At 39.0% G+C, this 16,067-nt stretch overlaps 1 protein-coding gene across 3 annotated transcripts; it reads left to right on the plus strand.

The window, feature by feature from the left end:
• Positions 1 to 198: 198 nt before the first annotated feature.
• Positions 199 to 11,043, plus strand: apbb1 (amyloid beta (A4) precursor protein-binding, family B, member 1 (Fe65)). Of its 3 annotated transcripts, none has more exons than XM_005937512.3 (15): positions 199 to 398; positions 986 to 1,633; positions 2,191 to 2,396; positions 2,482 to 2,541; positions 3,433 to 3,512; positions 3,588 to 3,654; positions 3,910 to 4,056; positions 4,362 to 4,489; positions 5,391 to 5,396; positions 6,737 to 6,851; positions 6,969 to 7,053; positions 7,138 to 7,218; positions 7,333 to 7,448; positions 8,193 to 8,369; positions 8,537 to 11,043. In XM_005937512.3, the coding sequence occupies exons 2-15, from the start codon at positions 1,003 to 1,005 to the stop codon at positions 8,690 to 8,692; spliced, it is 2,055 nt and encodes a 684-aa protein (XP_005937574.2). In that variant the 5' UTR covers positions 199 to 398; positions 986 to 1,002; the 3' UTR covers positions 8,693 to 11,043. The 3 variants fall into 3 exon arrangements, with proteins under 3 accessions (XP_005937574.2, XP_005937578.2, XP_005937577.1); XM_005937516.3 differs by having other exon boundaries at positions 203 to 398; positions 981 to 1,633; XM_005937515.3 differs by lacking the exon at positions 5,391 to 5,396 and having other exon boundaries at positions 205 to 398; positions 981 to 1,633.
• The last annotated feature ends 5,024 nt before the right edge of the window (positions 11,044 to 16,067 follow it).

Raw genomic sequence — 16,067 nt, forward strand, 5'->3', positions numbered from 1 at the left:
TGCTTCTTTTTGATGTCATCTTCATCTCCCTGTGATTATTTTGCATGCCTTCTTTTGTTATTTTACTCGTTATGGTTTCTTTCTTGGTTGGACCGGGAGCTGCTTACCCTGCGACCTGTATGCCCCCTCCCGCTCAGCGTCTAATCAATATTTGTGTGTGAAGTGTGAAGGACCGGTTTTCCTTCATTGGGTCTGCCTCCTGCTCTGTGCCTGAGTGGCAGCAGTGGGCTCTGGCCGTGACGTTAATCCGTGACGCAGGTTCGCCCTCCATCACTAGCCGAGCCCACAGACAGAAAACACCACCTAGAAACCGAGCGAGAGCCCTCACGATCTTTGGAAATATGTAGTTACGCTACACATTTTAGCGCATTTCGACGACAAAGGAGTTTGGTGAGCTGGTGAGTCAAAATTTTTAATAAAAACAGTGCTGCTATAGTCACTTTGCTTCTGCAGTTTGGAAATGTTAGCTAGCTAACCGAGAAGCTAACATTAGCCTAGCAAAGATGTCGGTGATGGCGGACGGTGCCCGTTATTTCCAACTGCGGCGATGTTATCTAACAAGTAAAACCACGGTATTTACCTAGGTTTTATTAAACAATCATGTGAGTGAACCTAAATGATGACCCAGGTTTATACAGGCTCTTTACAGCGCCCGTTTATCTAAAAAGAAAAAGGTCGTGTTGGCAAATGGAAGGTGAAGCTGCTGAAGTGCGTTTTGTATTCGCCTGAAACCAAACAGTGAAAGTTGCCAGTAAAATGACCAACCCGGAATACACGAACAAGAAACGGACTTCATCCTTCATATTTAAACATTATTACTTCGCTGATTCAACATTTAACGGCCACTGTGAAATATTTGAATGTATTTGTATCAAGTGGTCGTTCTATATTTGAGAAACCTTGATGAGAATCTTTGCTAAAATCACTGCTAACTAGTATGCTAAAGGCAATGCTAATGTATTTTTTCCTCTCTCTGTCAGAGCAGCTACATGGACAGTTACAATGGGTGGTCATGATGATGAAGATATGACATATGTTGTGAATAAACAGAAGCAAGACGAAGAGCTAAAGAACAAACTGAATGACGGCAGCCACTGGTGCGACCAGGAGTCCACCGGCAACAATGCCAAGTGGGTCAAGGAAGGCCAAAACCAGCTGCGGAAAGTAGCGGAGAACCAGCAGGACCAAGACCACAACTGCAATATCAATCAGAATGGGAACAGGGAAGACTTCCCTCACCAGAACACCACTCAGGAAGATCAACAGGGTAACGAGGAGCAGACCAAGTCTCCCAAAATCGCAATGACCCCTGGTCTCAGTCAGGAGGAGTCAAAGAACATCCTTAATGAGCCGCTTCTCATTGACACCCTGGAGTCCACAGAAGAGAAAGATAAAGAGAGAGAAGAGGATGATAAAGAGAAGGAAAGTAAATTGGAAGACGATGAAGAAACATCAGGTGACACCAGAGGAGAGAAACTGGCAGAAGAAGAGAGTAATGTGGAGTCTCAGAGAGTGGGGAGGAACGCTTGCCTGCTTTTTTCCAACATGAACGGGACACCAAGTGATGAAGAGTCCAGCTGGCCTGTTCTGTCTCAGGACAACACAGCTGACAGCTCTCCAAATGGCAACAGAGGTAAAAACTAAACAAAACATACAAGGTGTTTAGACAACTTTATGTTGTAGCTTGTGCAGATATTAAAAAATCTGAAGAATACACTCTGTTTATTAGCATCATACTGCAGCTAACAAGAAAAGCCAAAACGGTCAAAATAGAAGCAACAGAGGATGATTTGGCTGCTAAACATATCAGTAAAAAAGATAGACTCCTGGAAATAGTGAATTATCATCTCTTTATTTAAATTACAGTTTGATTACCAGATGCTATACTTTATTACTTAAATAACTCATTATTTTTTAGTTATTATTAGTTTAAACCTTTCCTTTTTTCTTTTTTTCCCCTTTTAAATACTGCAATATTAGGGGGGTGTTTTTTCTCAGGGGCAAAATTTAAAAAGCAGAACAGCTATTACATCTTCACCAATGCTTCCAAAGGCTGGTTGTGTTGACCAAATCAAAAAAAGTAAAATGTTTTTTTACTTTGTTAATTAGATAATTAATATGCATTTCCATGCATTTAGTTGAGATGAAGTTACCTATAGTAACCTTGGTCTCTTACTTCCCGCCCTTCAGAGTCTTTCTGGGATTCCAGTGCTTTTGAGACGGACACAGACCTGCCCTCGGGATGGATGAGGGTGCGAGATACATCGGGCACGTACTACTGGCACATTCCCACAGGCACCACTCAGTGGGAGCCTCCTTCACCCCTGGGTAAAGTTGGGGACTCCATGATGTCCTCCACGATGTCCCTGGAGACTACGCCCTGCGAGGAACCTGAGGTGAGGTCTAACCAGCATCCTAATTTGACAGAGGCACTGACAAGTCAAACTGTTGTTAACGGTAAGTCTTGTCACATTTTTCCAGGAATCTTGGGCCCAACTGTCCAGCACTGATGAAGGTGCTGGTGAAGGGGAACTGTGGAAGGTAAATCATGACTAGAGTTTTATTCAACTCACCTCTTTGAAATGTCTTTTGAGTATATTTAGTAGGGTTGTGCGTAACGAGTCCTAGAAGATTAAATGTTGCTGTCATCGCTTAGTTAGACAAATTTTTCAGTTTATCAATCTATAAAGTGGAAGGTAAGACAGATGTTCTACAGTACTTTGATCTAGAACAAGGATAGTTGTATGTAATACTCAAATAAATCAATGCTTAACTGCATTCGCTAGGTGGGATGCTTACATCCCTGAAGAATGAAAGCTGTTGGTTAGCACATTTAATGTTATTCAGAATCTGCTAACAAATCTAGGTAGTTCCTAGATTCAAGATAGTTTATTGTAATTTTGGATGGTATTTGCAGAAATACACAGGCTGAAATGTTGTTTCTCACCAGCCTCTACAGTGCAATAATCAATAAAAAAAAAATAACAACACAGTATCTAACAATCAAGCAGCAGGTTGCCAAGACACTTGGTAAACTCAGGTGTAAACAATCACATTAGGTAGCAGCAGGCCTCTCACAGAGAGGGTGTGCAGTGTTATGCCACACATTTCAGACATTTAAAATAAGATCTGACTATTAAAGAATATGATTCATGGATTAAAAACACCCTAAATACAAACAGTTTTTTTTGATGGAGACTATTTACCCTAATTCATTAGAATGAATTAGAACTTGATTTTTTTTTCTGAACTTTAAGACTAGCTCGCTAGTTAAAGTTTTTGCATTCTCCCATTTAAGACTAGTAAGTTAGTCACCAGGAACAACCCTAAGCCTTATAGTATTTTGGACAATATGACAGAATTTACATACCTTTCATGCACATGTGCTCTGTGATCAAATGGCTCCATCTGCACATAAATGTTTGTCTTTAGGAGGAGGGAGAAGTTGCATCTGATCAAAGTCTGAAGGAGTTTGAAGGAGCAACTTTACGCTATGCATCTATCAACCTGAAGTATGTAGTGTTAAAACTTTCTAATTAGTCAGTGTTAATTTTGGAGATGTTTAACTTTATTTTCTGTCATTGTAGTTATAATTGCTCCCAATCTGAGGATGAAGAGAAGCTTGCTCCACTCTGCACAGACTTAGAAACTAAGGTAAATCATCTGCTTAATTTTAGATTTTTTTCAATATGTTCAGAGTAGTTGGGTCTCAGTTTTCATTTTAGAAATGCTGTCACAGAAAACTGGCATTGGAATGGGTCTCAGAGATGTAGGACATATGAAATGTGTAGGGGCGTTGATTATTTATCTATTTACTTACCTACCTACCAAAGATTAATAGTTTTCTGCACATGAAAGAGTTTTTTGTGTCCTAGTTTATACTAATATGCAGCACTTTTGTACTGTCAGTGTTTCGCAGTGCGCTCTCTGGGCTGGGTTGAGATGTCTGAGGACGACATGGCACCTGGCAAGAGTAGTGTCGCTGTCAACAACTGCATCAGGCAGCTCTCTTATCACAAACATAACCTTCATGACACTGCTGGGATCTGGGGAGAGGTAAGATGATTGTAATGACACACGCACACAGCTATGTTCATGACATTTTATGTAATGTTCTTTTTAATAAGAATTTCTTTGAATGTGCAGGGCAGAAACATGTTTCATTTAGTGGTTGGTTCCAACCACAATTCGTCTTTGATGATTTGATTGAAAATGATTGGATTGAAAATGATTGATAATGCTCCATTTCTAAAATAGTGTTTTGAATTCAAGAGAAATACTTAAAAGTACCGTGGGTAACAACATTTTCTAGAAATGTGTGCTTAGTCTGATTTCTCAAACTGAAACGTGTGTTGTGACAGGGTAAAGACATGCTAATGGTCCTGGAGAATGACACCATGAAGTTGATCGACCCGCTGGGCCAGACTCTGCTTCATGCTCAGCCGATTGGCAGCATCCGGGTCTGGGGTGTCGGCAGAGACAACGGCAGGTCAGTGTCCACAGCACAAGGGCAAATTGAAAATGGCAGAACTATAAAATGTATTTAACTGCCTTCTTCAGTCAGTTTTGAAAACAAATGTAATGTCATTGGCTCTGCTGTTTTTTATGATACTTAAAAAATGGAATTTAACTTTAAGCTCATAATTTTTTTTTTTTTTAATTGGACATGCATTTTTTTCTTCTTTCTATTAAAATGTAGCTCGCATTTTTAATTTGTTTGAGGTGCTCAGTGACAGCATGTTTCTAATGAGGCTATTTAAATCTCAAATTAAATATATCTCCAGGCTTTTTCCTAGGTTAAAATCTACCTTTGGAGGGCATGTAAACGTGATTAGATCTTTTAAAATTTTTTTTTAATTTTTTTTGCATTTCCCAATTTTTGAGTTACTTTGAATAGTGACAAGCACAATGTATTTTAAGCTTAAGTAAATTTAACACCACTTTATAAATGGAGGGGGGCAGATCATATCTTGCATATCACAATCTTGATAACTATCCTGATGGATGTCAAAATGTTTAAATGGAGTGGAAATCCTACTCGGTTTAAGATTAACTGAAGTTTGCTGTGATGAATTTTTGCATTGAGTGAAATTTAGTTTAGTTGAGTTGCTGAATATTCTTCATAACTTCTGACTGAATAAGCTGCTTTATTTTCCATATTTGAATGGGTTTTTATTTTTTTTTGCTGTTTTTGTATTGAGTCCTTACTCAGTGACTTAAAATGATGTGCTGCAGTTCTGAGGTCTGGCATGGTGGCTGTGTTAGTCTTTATTTTGCAGCATGCTGCTGCCCTCTGCTGGATTTTTAATAACATTGCCTCCTGTTGCTGATTTCTTAATAATTGTGTATTTCTTTCTTTTCTTTCATGCTGCATTTTCAATCATGAGCAGGGAAAGGTATCCATTAATGATTACTATTCTAAAAACTGTACATAATTCTTGTTGTGTGCCATTTTGTTGTTATTTTCGTGTGTGTCTGACTGTCTGTCTAGAGCAGGGCGATGTGACCCAAAATATTTATCACGCTATACATTTGAAAATTTGCAATAACGATATAGGGGCGATCGTGGCTCAAGAGTTGGGAGTTCGCCTTGTAATCGGAAGGTTGCCGGTTCGAGCCCCGGCTTGGACAGTCTCGGTCGTTGTGTCCTTGGGCAAGACTGACAAGACAGAGGGCCCGGTGGCGCCAGTGTCTGCTCGCCTCTGTCAGTGCGCCCCAGGGTGGCTGTGGCTACAATGTAGCTTGCCATCACCAGTGTGTGAATGGGTGGATGACTGGATGTGTAAAGTGCTTTGGGGTCCTTAGGGACTAGTAAAACACTATACAAATACAGGCCATTTACCATATAACTGGTGATATAATTGACACTAGACAAAATACAATCAATGTATTTTCACTTAAACAGCAGCTGTTTTTTATGTGCATTAAAGTTATATAAAAATTTAACAGTGCTAATGCAAATTCCTTGCTGACAGTTTAACCAAAATGCCTTTTGGTTAAACTGTCAGCAAGGAATTTGCATTTGGCCGACATATCCTCAGCATAACCATGTATAATATCCACAAAACCTAAAAAGAGGTTATACACACAATAGGGTAATATTATGTTGAAGCACAGTACGTATCACTCCGTGAGGCTCCTGCCTACAATAGCCGTAATGCTTTGACAATCCATCAAGCGGTGCGGGTTCATAGCTTAGAAAATTCGTACTAAAAGATTTGACAGATTTGCGCCGTGTGCCGCATAAAATCGTTTCGAGGTCAGTAAACACAACGCGAATTCATACATAAGGCACACGGGATTATAAGGGGCACTGTAGATTTTCAGAAAAATCCAAGGATTGATTTTAAGCGTGCCGTATTTTCCAAAAAACACGGTAGCATGCTCTACCAAAAATAGTGCTTTGTGCTTTACAAACCAATTCTGGTTTATCTGTTTCATTCAGCGTTCCACTTTCGCCCTTCTCATTCTCTGCCGCCGGCATGCTTTTTCTGCCATGTGTGTATGAAAACAAAGGCACTGCGCATGCACGTTTTACCCATGTTCTATCGCGATATTTCATTTTCTTATTCTTGCCCAACATTATACCGGTATTACCGTGGCCGGCATGATATGGCCCAGCCCTATGTCTGTCTGTGTTTTATGTTCTCGTAAGCTTGTATTTTTAAAATCGTATTTTTAAAAACTGCAGATTTAATAAGCCACTCGGTATGTGTATATAATCTTTCTCCTGCAGGGATTTTGCTTATGTCGCACGAGACAACCTGACCCAAGTTCTGAAGTGTCACGTTTTCCGCTGCGACTCGCCCGCCAAGAACATTGCCACCAGCTTACATGAGATGTGTTCAAAGGTTAGCCCTTATTAGATTTGTCATTATGAATTCAAAGAGTCTCAGCTGATTTTGAGGTGTTTTTTTTTTTTTTTTAATTTAATTAAAATTCACAGTTTTTCCCTTATTTAACTTCAGATAATGATGGAGAGAAAGGCCTCCAAGCCAGGGGTGAGCAGGCTCAACTCTGACCCAGGCAAACCTGTGGTCATCCCTGTTGAAGGTAAAGCAAAGTTAGACACTTTGAATGTCCTAATTTCTGAAAGCATAGGAACAAGTTGCATAATGTTTCCTCACTTCTTAACAGAGTTTCCAGCTCCAAAAAATGAACTCTTCCAGCGCTTCCGTGTTTATTACCTGGGCAATCAGCCTGTGGCTAAACCCGTTGGTAAGAAAACGCCTTAAAGTGTGTAACTGCTGTGCTAAATACTTCTATTGTACTTTGTCATGCTGACCGTGTTTGTGATGTGCTGATCATATATTCTGTGTGTGTTCTTTTCAGGTATGGACATAGTCAATGAAGCACTAGAGACAGCAATGAATGGCAGAGATAAAAATGACTGGACTCCTGTCTTTGTGAATGTTGCACCAGCCACCCTCACAATACTTTCACGACAGGTATTGGAAAACAGTCTGAACATGACAGAACAGTATGGGGAATTAAAGTCAGTGACTGATTGTCATCTTCACTGGTCCTTTTCTGAGTTGTCATCAGTATGTTTAAAATGTGCGATGAAGTCATCATCAGTGATAACCCTAAACCTAACTCTATTCTGTTGGAATAAGTCACTTTATTTACTTTTTACTTTAATTAAAAGTAATTTAATTAATTTGTGGGCATTAAGCTACACACACAAGAGATATTTGTAAGAACAGTCCTTTTTGCTTTTGTCCGCTTTTCTTTTCTTTTTTTCTTTTTAAAGTTTTGTGAGAAATAGCAGTGATTCTCATAGTCTGGACTCTGATATTTATCACTTGCAGTAACCATCCTAGAGGATAAACTTAAAGGTTTTTCTTTTGGAATTGCTTTGAAAATCAAATGATTTTTCTATGACTAGGATTTTGCGATTTACTCTAAAATTACCATGAAATATTTAGATTGTAAGGAGAAACTGAACAAATGAAGCAAAGCCACATACCAAGTGTTACCAAGTGGTACTTTGTTTTCTGACCTATTTGTTTTCCTGAACTCATCTTGTATATTGCTGGTAGTTGAAAAGAACTTATAAGGTACTTGATTTTCCTCGTGTGATGATCTAGAGTTGTGTCTGAGGGTTAGGGTGGACTGCAGAAGATTTCCACATTTTAACAATTTTTTTTGACTGGACAACCTTTGTATTTTTTATTTTTTTAAAACTCTAGGATGAGGAGGTGCTGTCAGAGTGCAGGGTGCGTTTCCTGTCTTTCATGGGTGTGGGGAAGGACGTCCACACCTTTGCGTTCATCATGGCGGAAGGTCCCCACGATTTCACCTGTCACATGTTTTGGTGTGAACCCAATGCGGCCAGTCTGAGTGAGGCTGTGCAGGCTGCCTGCATGGTGAGTCACATGAAACACTCACTATGAGTCAGCATGAGACTAAACTAAATAAGAGTTCCTGTTTGTCCTTAAGTGGGAAGATAATTTGGCACAGTTGTGGAATCCAGTGTTGAGTCTTGTCTTTGTCACCTTAGACATCCATGTTTGTGGTTTTGTTCTCTTTCAAGCTTCGCTACCAGAAATGTTTGGATGCACGTCCGCCCAGCCTCGCCTCCTGCCTGCCCACGCCTCCCGCCGACTCTGTGGCTCGCCGCGTTAAGAAAGGCATGCAGAGTCTGCTCGGCAGCTTCAAGAGCTACAGGTCAGGATCTCAGTCCCCGTGAGCTCGAGTGCAGATGATACACTGTCCTTTAAACACAGGACCCATCACAACAGCCCCCGTTTCACTCTCACTTGTCCTTCTCTTCATCCTTCTGCCTTACGACTTGTCTCGTCACTTAGTCTACAGTGTGCAGAGTAGTTTGTGGGGAAAATGTGTGTCTGAAAAGATTGCATTTATTTATATATTTTTTTCGGCTTTTACTTTATACAAGAATTTTAAACTCTCATCTCCAAACAGATGAGCCCCTGGCATCAAATGTTGTCTTTGCCGGGACTCCTCCTGTGAGTCTTTAATATTTTTGTGTTTTAACAGAAACAATGCCATGAATGTTGAATATGGATGTATTATATTTTAAATGCAATGCTAGATTTTGCTTGAAAAAGAGGTTGATAAATTCCCTCACACATATGCTCTCGTCCCCTCGTACCCCTCAGTGCAATTATCATCTCCGGCACGCCTCCTTTTCTACTGTTTTAAAGACCGTACTGTAAACCACTTGTGGTCGGTTGGTGTCAGATCCCCAAACTGATTTTCTAAAACATCACAGCATCTCTCTCTCTCTCTCTCTCTCACCTTAGGTTGTAACAAAAGAGTTTTAGATGTCTCGGTGATGTGCCACGTAGTCATGTACCCCCCTCCCCGACTCAAACAATGTATTTTCAGTCTTCCAAAGAACTCTACGGTCATCTGTCACATAGTGAGCAAACACTGATTTGAGTGGAGTGTGTTTCTCATTCATTCTGCATGAACATTTGCAAGTTCAGTGCTAGTGTGCAATAATCAGATGTTCCAGTGCGGTTGCCATGCGATTATTTGTTCACTTTATTTGAGAGAGTCTGAAAAGATTTTGAGTGAGGCTAATGGAACAACAGAGCCATGTTTAAAATCATTATATTATGATAGATATAATAGTAATAAAAACAATCTACAAACTCTGGGTTTTCTCAAAGACATTTACCACCAACAACTTCTGAATAGTACTGTAGAAACTCACCACAGGCTGCATGTTTTGATAGCTTAGAGTTTTTGCTGCTTGCAGCATTGTAGTGCTTAAGAGCCATCAGTGTATCCTGTAAATTCTTTCTGTGTTTCTGTATGGTAAAAGAGGAGGCTGGAGCTGATGTGTTGTTTCGTGTTACATAGGCATGTCACTCTAGGTAGTGTCAGTGTTTATCATAAGCTAGCAGTAGAAAGTTAGACTTCCTGTCAGGTTCTTCAACACTGAAAAGTTGAGAGCAAATTGATGTCTGTATTTAGTTTGTCACAGGGAAACCTAGAGATGATCTCTAAGTGGTTTACATTTTTATTCTTTTCCTATGCCAGACTTTAATGTGTGTGGGTACCTGGCCGCTCCAGTTAATGTATTTTTTTATCGTTTTCACACACTACAGTGTACACATTTAAGACGATTTTCACATTAGCTCGTTTAGATTTAGGTTTTTATAAAGAACACACTACTAAGCCGAGTTGTATTTTATCTTTGTGTCTGTCAGTGAACAATACTGTATGTAGCACAATAGTAATAGTCATCTAATGTTAAAGATGCAGTTTGTGAGATGTTTTGGACACTAGGGGGCATCTGTTTGACCATGTTGTATAAAAAATAGTTTCACATCAAATGCATCGCCACAAGTAAATGACAACACATAATAATGTAAAAGGAATCCAGAGTTAAAATTGTGTCTGAAATATCTTTAATTCATTAATATATAAAAGATAAATATATTTTATGGAACATTAAACCCCCTTAAATGCATTGGTGCAAAATAATGCACATCTTTTCTCTAAGATAAAGCCATTTTTAAAAAATGATTTAAGCTAACGACTGACGTTATTAGTTTTCTGACTTAGTCTCTTAAATAACACTTTGATATAGTTAAAAGCTAAAATCAGAGGACCAGCACTATGGAAAGTGTTTAATCTATATTTAAAAGATAAAACCAAATGTTGGTGCTTCAGACAACTGTGACAGTGTCGTTTTAAACAAGTTTTTTAACATCTGTTCATTTGTCTCCATCCAGTTGTGGAAGCAAAGCTCCACGCTGGCCTCTCCATTCGTTCAAACTCACAACACTAAAACTCTTACCAACTGCTTCTTTTATGTGCGTAAAAAATATAACACTACTGAAACTTAGACTACATTGACTCATATTACTGCCTTGTCACTCATGTGTCACTTGGAATTATTGTGCTTTTTCTCCTTCAACGATTGCTGTGTCCAGTCAATGGCAACACTAAAGCCAGATGAGTTAAAGAACATTAGCAGATTAATTTATTTCTGTTCATGTAAATTAGGTGTATAAAATGTATGTATATAAAAGTCACTGCACAATAAATGTGAACATATCATAACTGATTATCTTGTGGTCTTTTAATGTCGTTTTTCTGGTTGTGTGAATCCAAGTGTCTCTGGGGAAATTGGTTTCCAAAGGGCAGGATTAGATCCTATAGCCTGAAAATGTCTCCTTGTGGTTGTAGAAGCGTTGGATGGTTTTCTTTCTCTATCAATGCCTTTATCTGCTATTGTTAGCTGGTCCATTAAAATGGAAAGAACCAAGTGCAAGCTGAGTGGCCCTTTTTTTTTTTTTTGAATATATTGCAAAGCTGCTGACACTAGTGTTACCATATGTATTGACAAAGCAGTCACACAGTGTATTAGCAGATAAGATACAAAACACTAGACACCACCTCCCTCCACCAGTCACCTGTTCAGTTGATATCAGCACTGCTGCCCCCACCTGGTGAGTTCAAAAGGATGGGTTGGGCTGGGTATTGTTTCTCTAAAAGATATCTTTGGAGATCAAAGGTGCGCATAAAGTGGAACCTCGGCAGCAACCGCAGCCTGGTAATAATAGGCTCTGCTATCTCCACACAAATATCTGGACTGCTCCGCCAGCAGGATCCTGCAGCAGTTTGGACGGATCAAGGCCCAGGCTGTAATCATTTCCTTTTGAAGAGCTAGACGGGGACTCTGTGCTATGTGACTGATTGACTGCTGTTTGTGGAGATTAAGCATATCAAAGTTTACAGGCATCCTCTGTCCTATTGCATCAGGTGTTAAACGTGTCTGCAAAAACACAAACGATGGCTGCTTTTATGGTCAGTGTGCATGCGGACTAGAACCATCTTTCTAAACTCGTCTGGCTTTATAAAGGTAATAGTTTTATACTGAATTTGTTAAATAAAATTTAACCACAGGTAGCCTGGACAGTAGAACCATCTGCCTAGTGCTTGGGAACACTTTGTAATGATGCGACCTCTGGGGGTAATGTTGTCTAGCACCAGAATGTTGGTAACAGATCTTTTGGTTTGAGTTTTGATGAAGTCTTAAATTATGATTGGCTCCAGTTTACAAAGGTCAACTTGAAACAAAATGTGCAAATGTATGGTCGCAAGGGGGGAAACAAAGACAATTACCAGACAGCAGCAGTGGAATTACAGTTTATATTACATTGTGCTAGAAATAGAAATACTCAAGTCTACAGAGACTTTTGCTTCAGACCATTAAAAAAAAAAAAATTTAAGCTTCTGTTTAAGCTGGTCAGGAAATGGTGCTCAAGTAATGTATTTAATTGAATTAGTTAAGTTTAATTAGTCAATTAAGGTTCTTTGTGTGATCAATGCTAAATCTTTGAACAGTGTAGTTTTGCATATGTGTATTATTATTATTATTATTTTTTTTTTGGTAAAATGCACTGAGTTTACTAGTTGACAAACTTACTCTTAGCCTCTCATTTAGTTTCTTGCGACGTGGTCACCCTCGGTGGACACTGGATCTGACTGGGTTTGGTAAACTTGAAGGCCAGACTTTGGGGTTCATACTTTGAGTTTCTGAGCATTTTTTGGGGCATCTTGTCCTGCTGCCATAGGATAGTGCTGTTCCCAAACAAATCCATGTCTTTTATTTTAGTGGCAGACTTCTCCTTTAATTTTTTGATTTCTTGTGTTATAAACAAAGTCCTTCCTATGATGTCTCACTATGGAACTGAGACACAGTTCAAGTCTGTTTTGAATCTCGCCATTTTAATTAAGTCGTCCCTTTGTTATTAAATGACAGGACACGGTTATGCCTTACATACTGTATTCCATAATTAGCTCATAATTTAATCTTACATTGTTTTTCTAATAGACCCAAAATAACTTATTCGGCATGATATGTCAAATTTACTTGCACTAAACTAATAATTTTTCCTGTTTTGTCTAAAAAAAAAAAAGAAAAAAAAAGGACAAAAACAAAAATACAGACACACACACGCAGGCAGGCATACAATCTGAATATTATGCCACTGCTATATGGGACTGTACATTGTGGTGCTGTTGTTTTGTATCATTTCAAATGGAGTGTTTATTTCAATAGAGGCCTACAGCTTTAAATAAAATGTAAAGATTATCACCCTCATAATGGCTGGATTTGTTGCTGGACTGCTGTGGTACGATGCCTTTGCAGCCGAGTGCATGTAATCCTTTCTTTGAGGATTTATTTCTTATACAAAACACATGCTGGTTGTGTAGCCTTGTAAAGCTTGGATTGTGAATGTGCAGCGGAGGCATGTTTACAGCCACCCATGCCCTCAATCCCTTTGTCTCCTCAGTATTCTGCTGCCATATGTGTCTGTGTATCTCCAATGCCAGATTTATGCATTCCCTATTTGCAGAGTGTCAATCACAATTTACATAGGTCGGCCCATGGAGAAACTAATCACAATTATAATTATTCCTATAGCCTAATTATGCTTGTGGCATTTGTTTAATGGAGATTTATTTTGAGTAATGAATGTGTAGTCTTGTGGAACATTGCTTTTCCTCTTGGTGTGGAGGAGAGGACTTGCGTCTCCTCTGCCGGGCTCCTCAATCTAATCACCAATCTCAGGCTAGATAAAAGGAGCTGGTGCAAGCTTCGTCTTCAACCTGGTATCAAGTTCTGAGAGAGATGATAGAAATCCCTGCAGGGCACAGCCTTTCCAACTCATTCATATTGCTAGAGTACACCTCTTTGTACAAAGATTCTCATATCCTTTGCAGCCCTTTTTAAAAAAAAAAAAAAAAAAAAAACGTGATTACCCATTGCAATCTCTGATGCTTTTTTTTTTTTTTGCCCTCTGCAGGGCTCTGTCGAGATCTGTGCTTCTTGGTAATCAGGGGTGACAATGCTGAGTACCGAGCCTTGGTCAAGGCTACAGCAAATCAAACATGGCCACAGGAGATGAGTAAAAGCATAGAGTTGGATCAACTACAAAGAACAAAGCCAAGGAGACGACAATCCTTTGATGCCACCACTGTAGGGACTGTTATAACAAACAGTTCCTGCTTGTACCTATAAAATCCATATAATATAAGATTAAAAAACACAGAATGGCAGGTTGGGGAGAATAAATGACAGACAAAAAAGGTGCAACACACAAACAGTAGTGCAGCACGTTAATACTCTGAGCCATTCATTTGGGGATTAAGCATCAAATCTCAAAATGTTCAGTAATTCATTCTCTACCAAATAACACAGTGATTGCTTTGCCAGTGGGAGCAGCCAGGCGCCCATTGGTGTCTGGATAATCGTTTTTCCAGTGGTCCTCCAGCGATTCCAGCAGCTCAGCGGTCGCTCAGTAACAGTTCACTACACAGCAATCTAACAGGAACCACTGCCTTTACTGGCTGTGCAGCACATGTTGCATGACAATGTTAACCTGGACTAAGCCAACGAGTAGGGCTCAAAATGTACCTAGTTTCTGAGATTGACAAATGTCACCATCAAAGCCTACATGAGTAAAAGTAGACGTTTTTGCTCCTGTACACGAGGCAGAGTCAGAATAAACAGTTTAAGCAATAAGGTCAAAATTATGGACGATCATAAACAAAAACTCTGAGAGCTAACAAATGACTGATATTGATGTATTAATCGGAGTCTGGTTAAGTGGTTGTCACTTAACAGACAACTAGGTATTTAAATAAAAAAATTACTTCATTATATATTTCAGTAAGATTCTGCTGCAGTTTATAAGTTGTACACAGACACTAAAATATCTAACGTAATGCTGGTTGCTAGTTAAAAACCCAGCAGGAAACATGTCTGTGTAAAAGCCCCGACTATCAGATTAATGTGATTTTTAAATGGGAAATATAACTCTTGATTTGAGACTTAAGATGAACTTTTTGATGCTGGAAATACTGGAATGTGAGTTTATTACACTCTTGAGATCTAAAGAGTTGAAGTTATATAGTTTAGCAATCCCATTTCTTTTTGACATACAGATCTTTATTTAGTTTTATATCTGTCATGCGATTTTTCATTAGCAAATATTTGGCTGATCTTTCCATTGGTTTCTTCATTTGCAAGGACTACATACATGAAATTGCCTTTAAATCTTTCACCAAGATCTCACTGACAAATCATTTCATTCCAAGACAAATATACTTTTCTGGCACACCTTGGTCCACCGATCTGTCATATCTATTAAAATATGTCAAACTTCATAAAAGTGTAATTGCCATGAAGAATGGTGACTGTCACACTGGAAATGAACGGTCTTTATATTTGGTGCACTAACATGTCGGTGGAATCTGTGATGATCTGTAACAGCAACCAATTCATATTCATATTGTCTATGATTGGGGTTCTTCAGGCTGTGACGTCCATTGATCGAAGATAGTGGAAAATGACATGTCTCATTATACATAAGGATGAAACATCCCTGATGTGTTAGAGGACACAATGGTTTGAATGCTTCATTTCCCGATTATTTGCTTCCTTAAGAAGAATTAAATGAGAAAATCAATATTGATCTTATATCAGATTTCTCATAAATACTGTTTGAAGCTACAGTGAGAAGCTGATTGGTTGAGCTTAGGATAAGGACCCGAAATGAGCGGGAGGAACTAGTGTGGTCCTTTTTTTAATTTTTGAAAAATGCCTATGATCACACAGCCATTATGGAAGTGTGTTAAACCTGCATTTTCTCTACTGACCAGCAGGGGGCAACTTCTCTGGAACAAAAGAGGTCCAGCGTCCAGATGTCTATGAAAAAATTACTCTGCTGTTCACTTGATTTATGCCCTCAATAACTAATTTCCTTATGTGTTTGTGGTCTCAATAGCTAGTCCCGAGTCTTAGTTAACAGCATGATATTAATTTGCTAAATGATGGCTTTATTTAGAGTTAAATAGATGATAAAGCATGACATACTAGCCTTTGCTCTTGACATCTGGTTTCCAAGAACTGAGAGGGCTAAAAGAGGCCAAAACGACTCACAAACCAAAGCTTCCGCCCCATAAATCTCACCAAATAATACGTGCTTTGATACATAAAACACTAAATTACAAAAGCAAACATTATGTTGAAATGTCATCTCTTTAGTTTTTGAACCGATCTCATGCGTACTATA

This window comes from Haplochromis burtoni, unplaced genomic scaffold (genome assembly GCF_018398535.1).
Source record: "Haplochromis burtoni strain Fernald_Lab_line unplaced genomic scaffold, NCSU_Asbu1 Contig_234, whole genome shotgun sequence".
NCBI lineage: Eukaryota > Metazoa > Chordata > Actinopteri > Cichliformes > Cichlidae > Haplochromis > Haplochromis burtoni.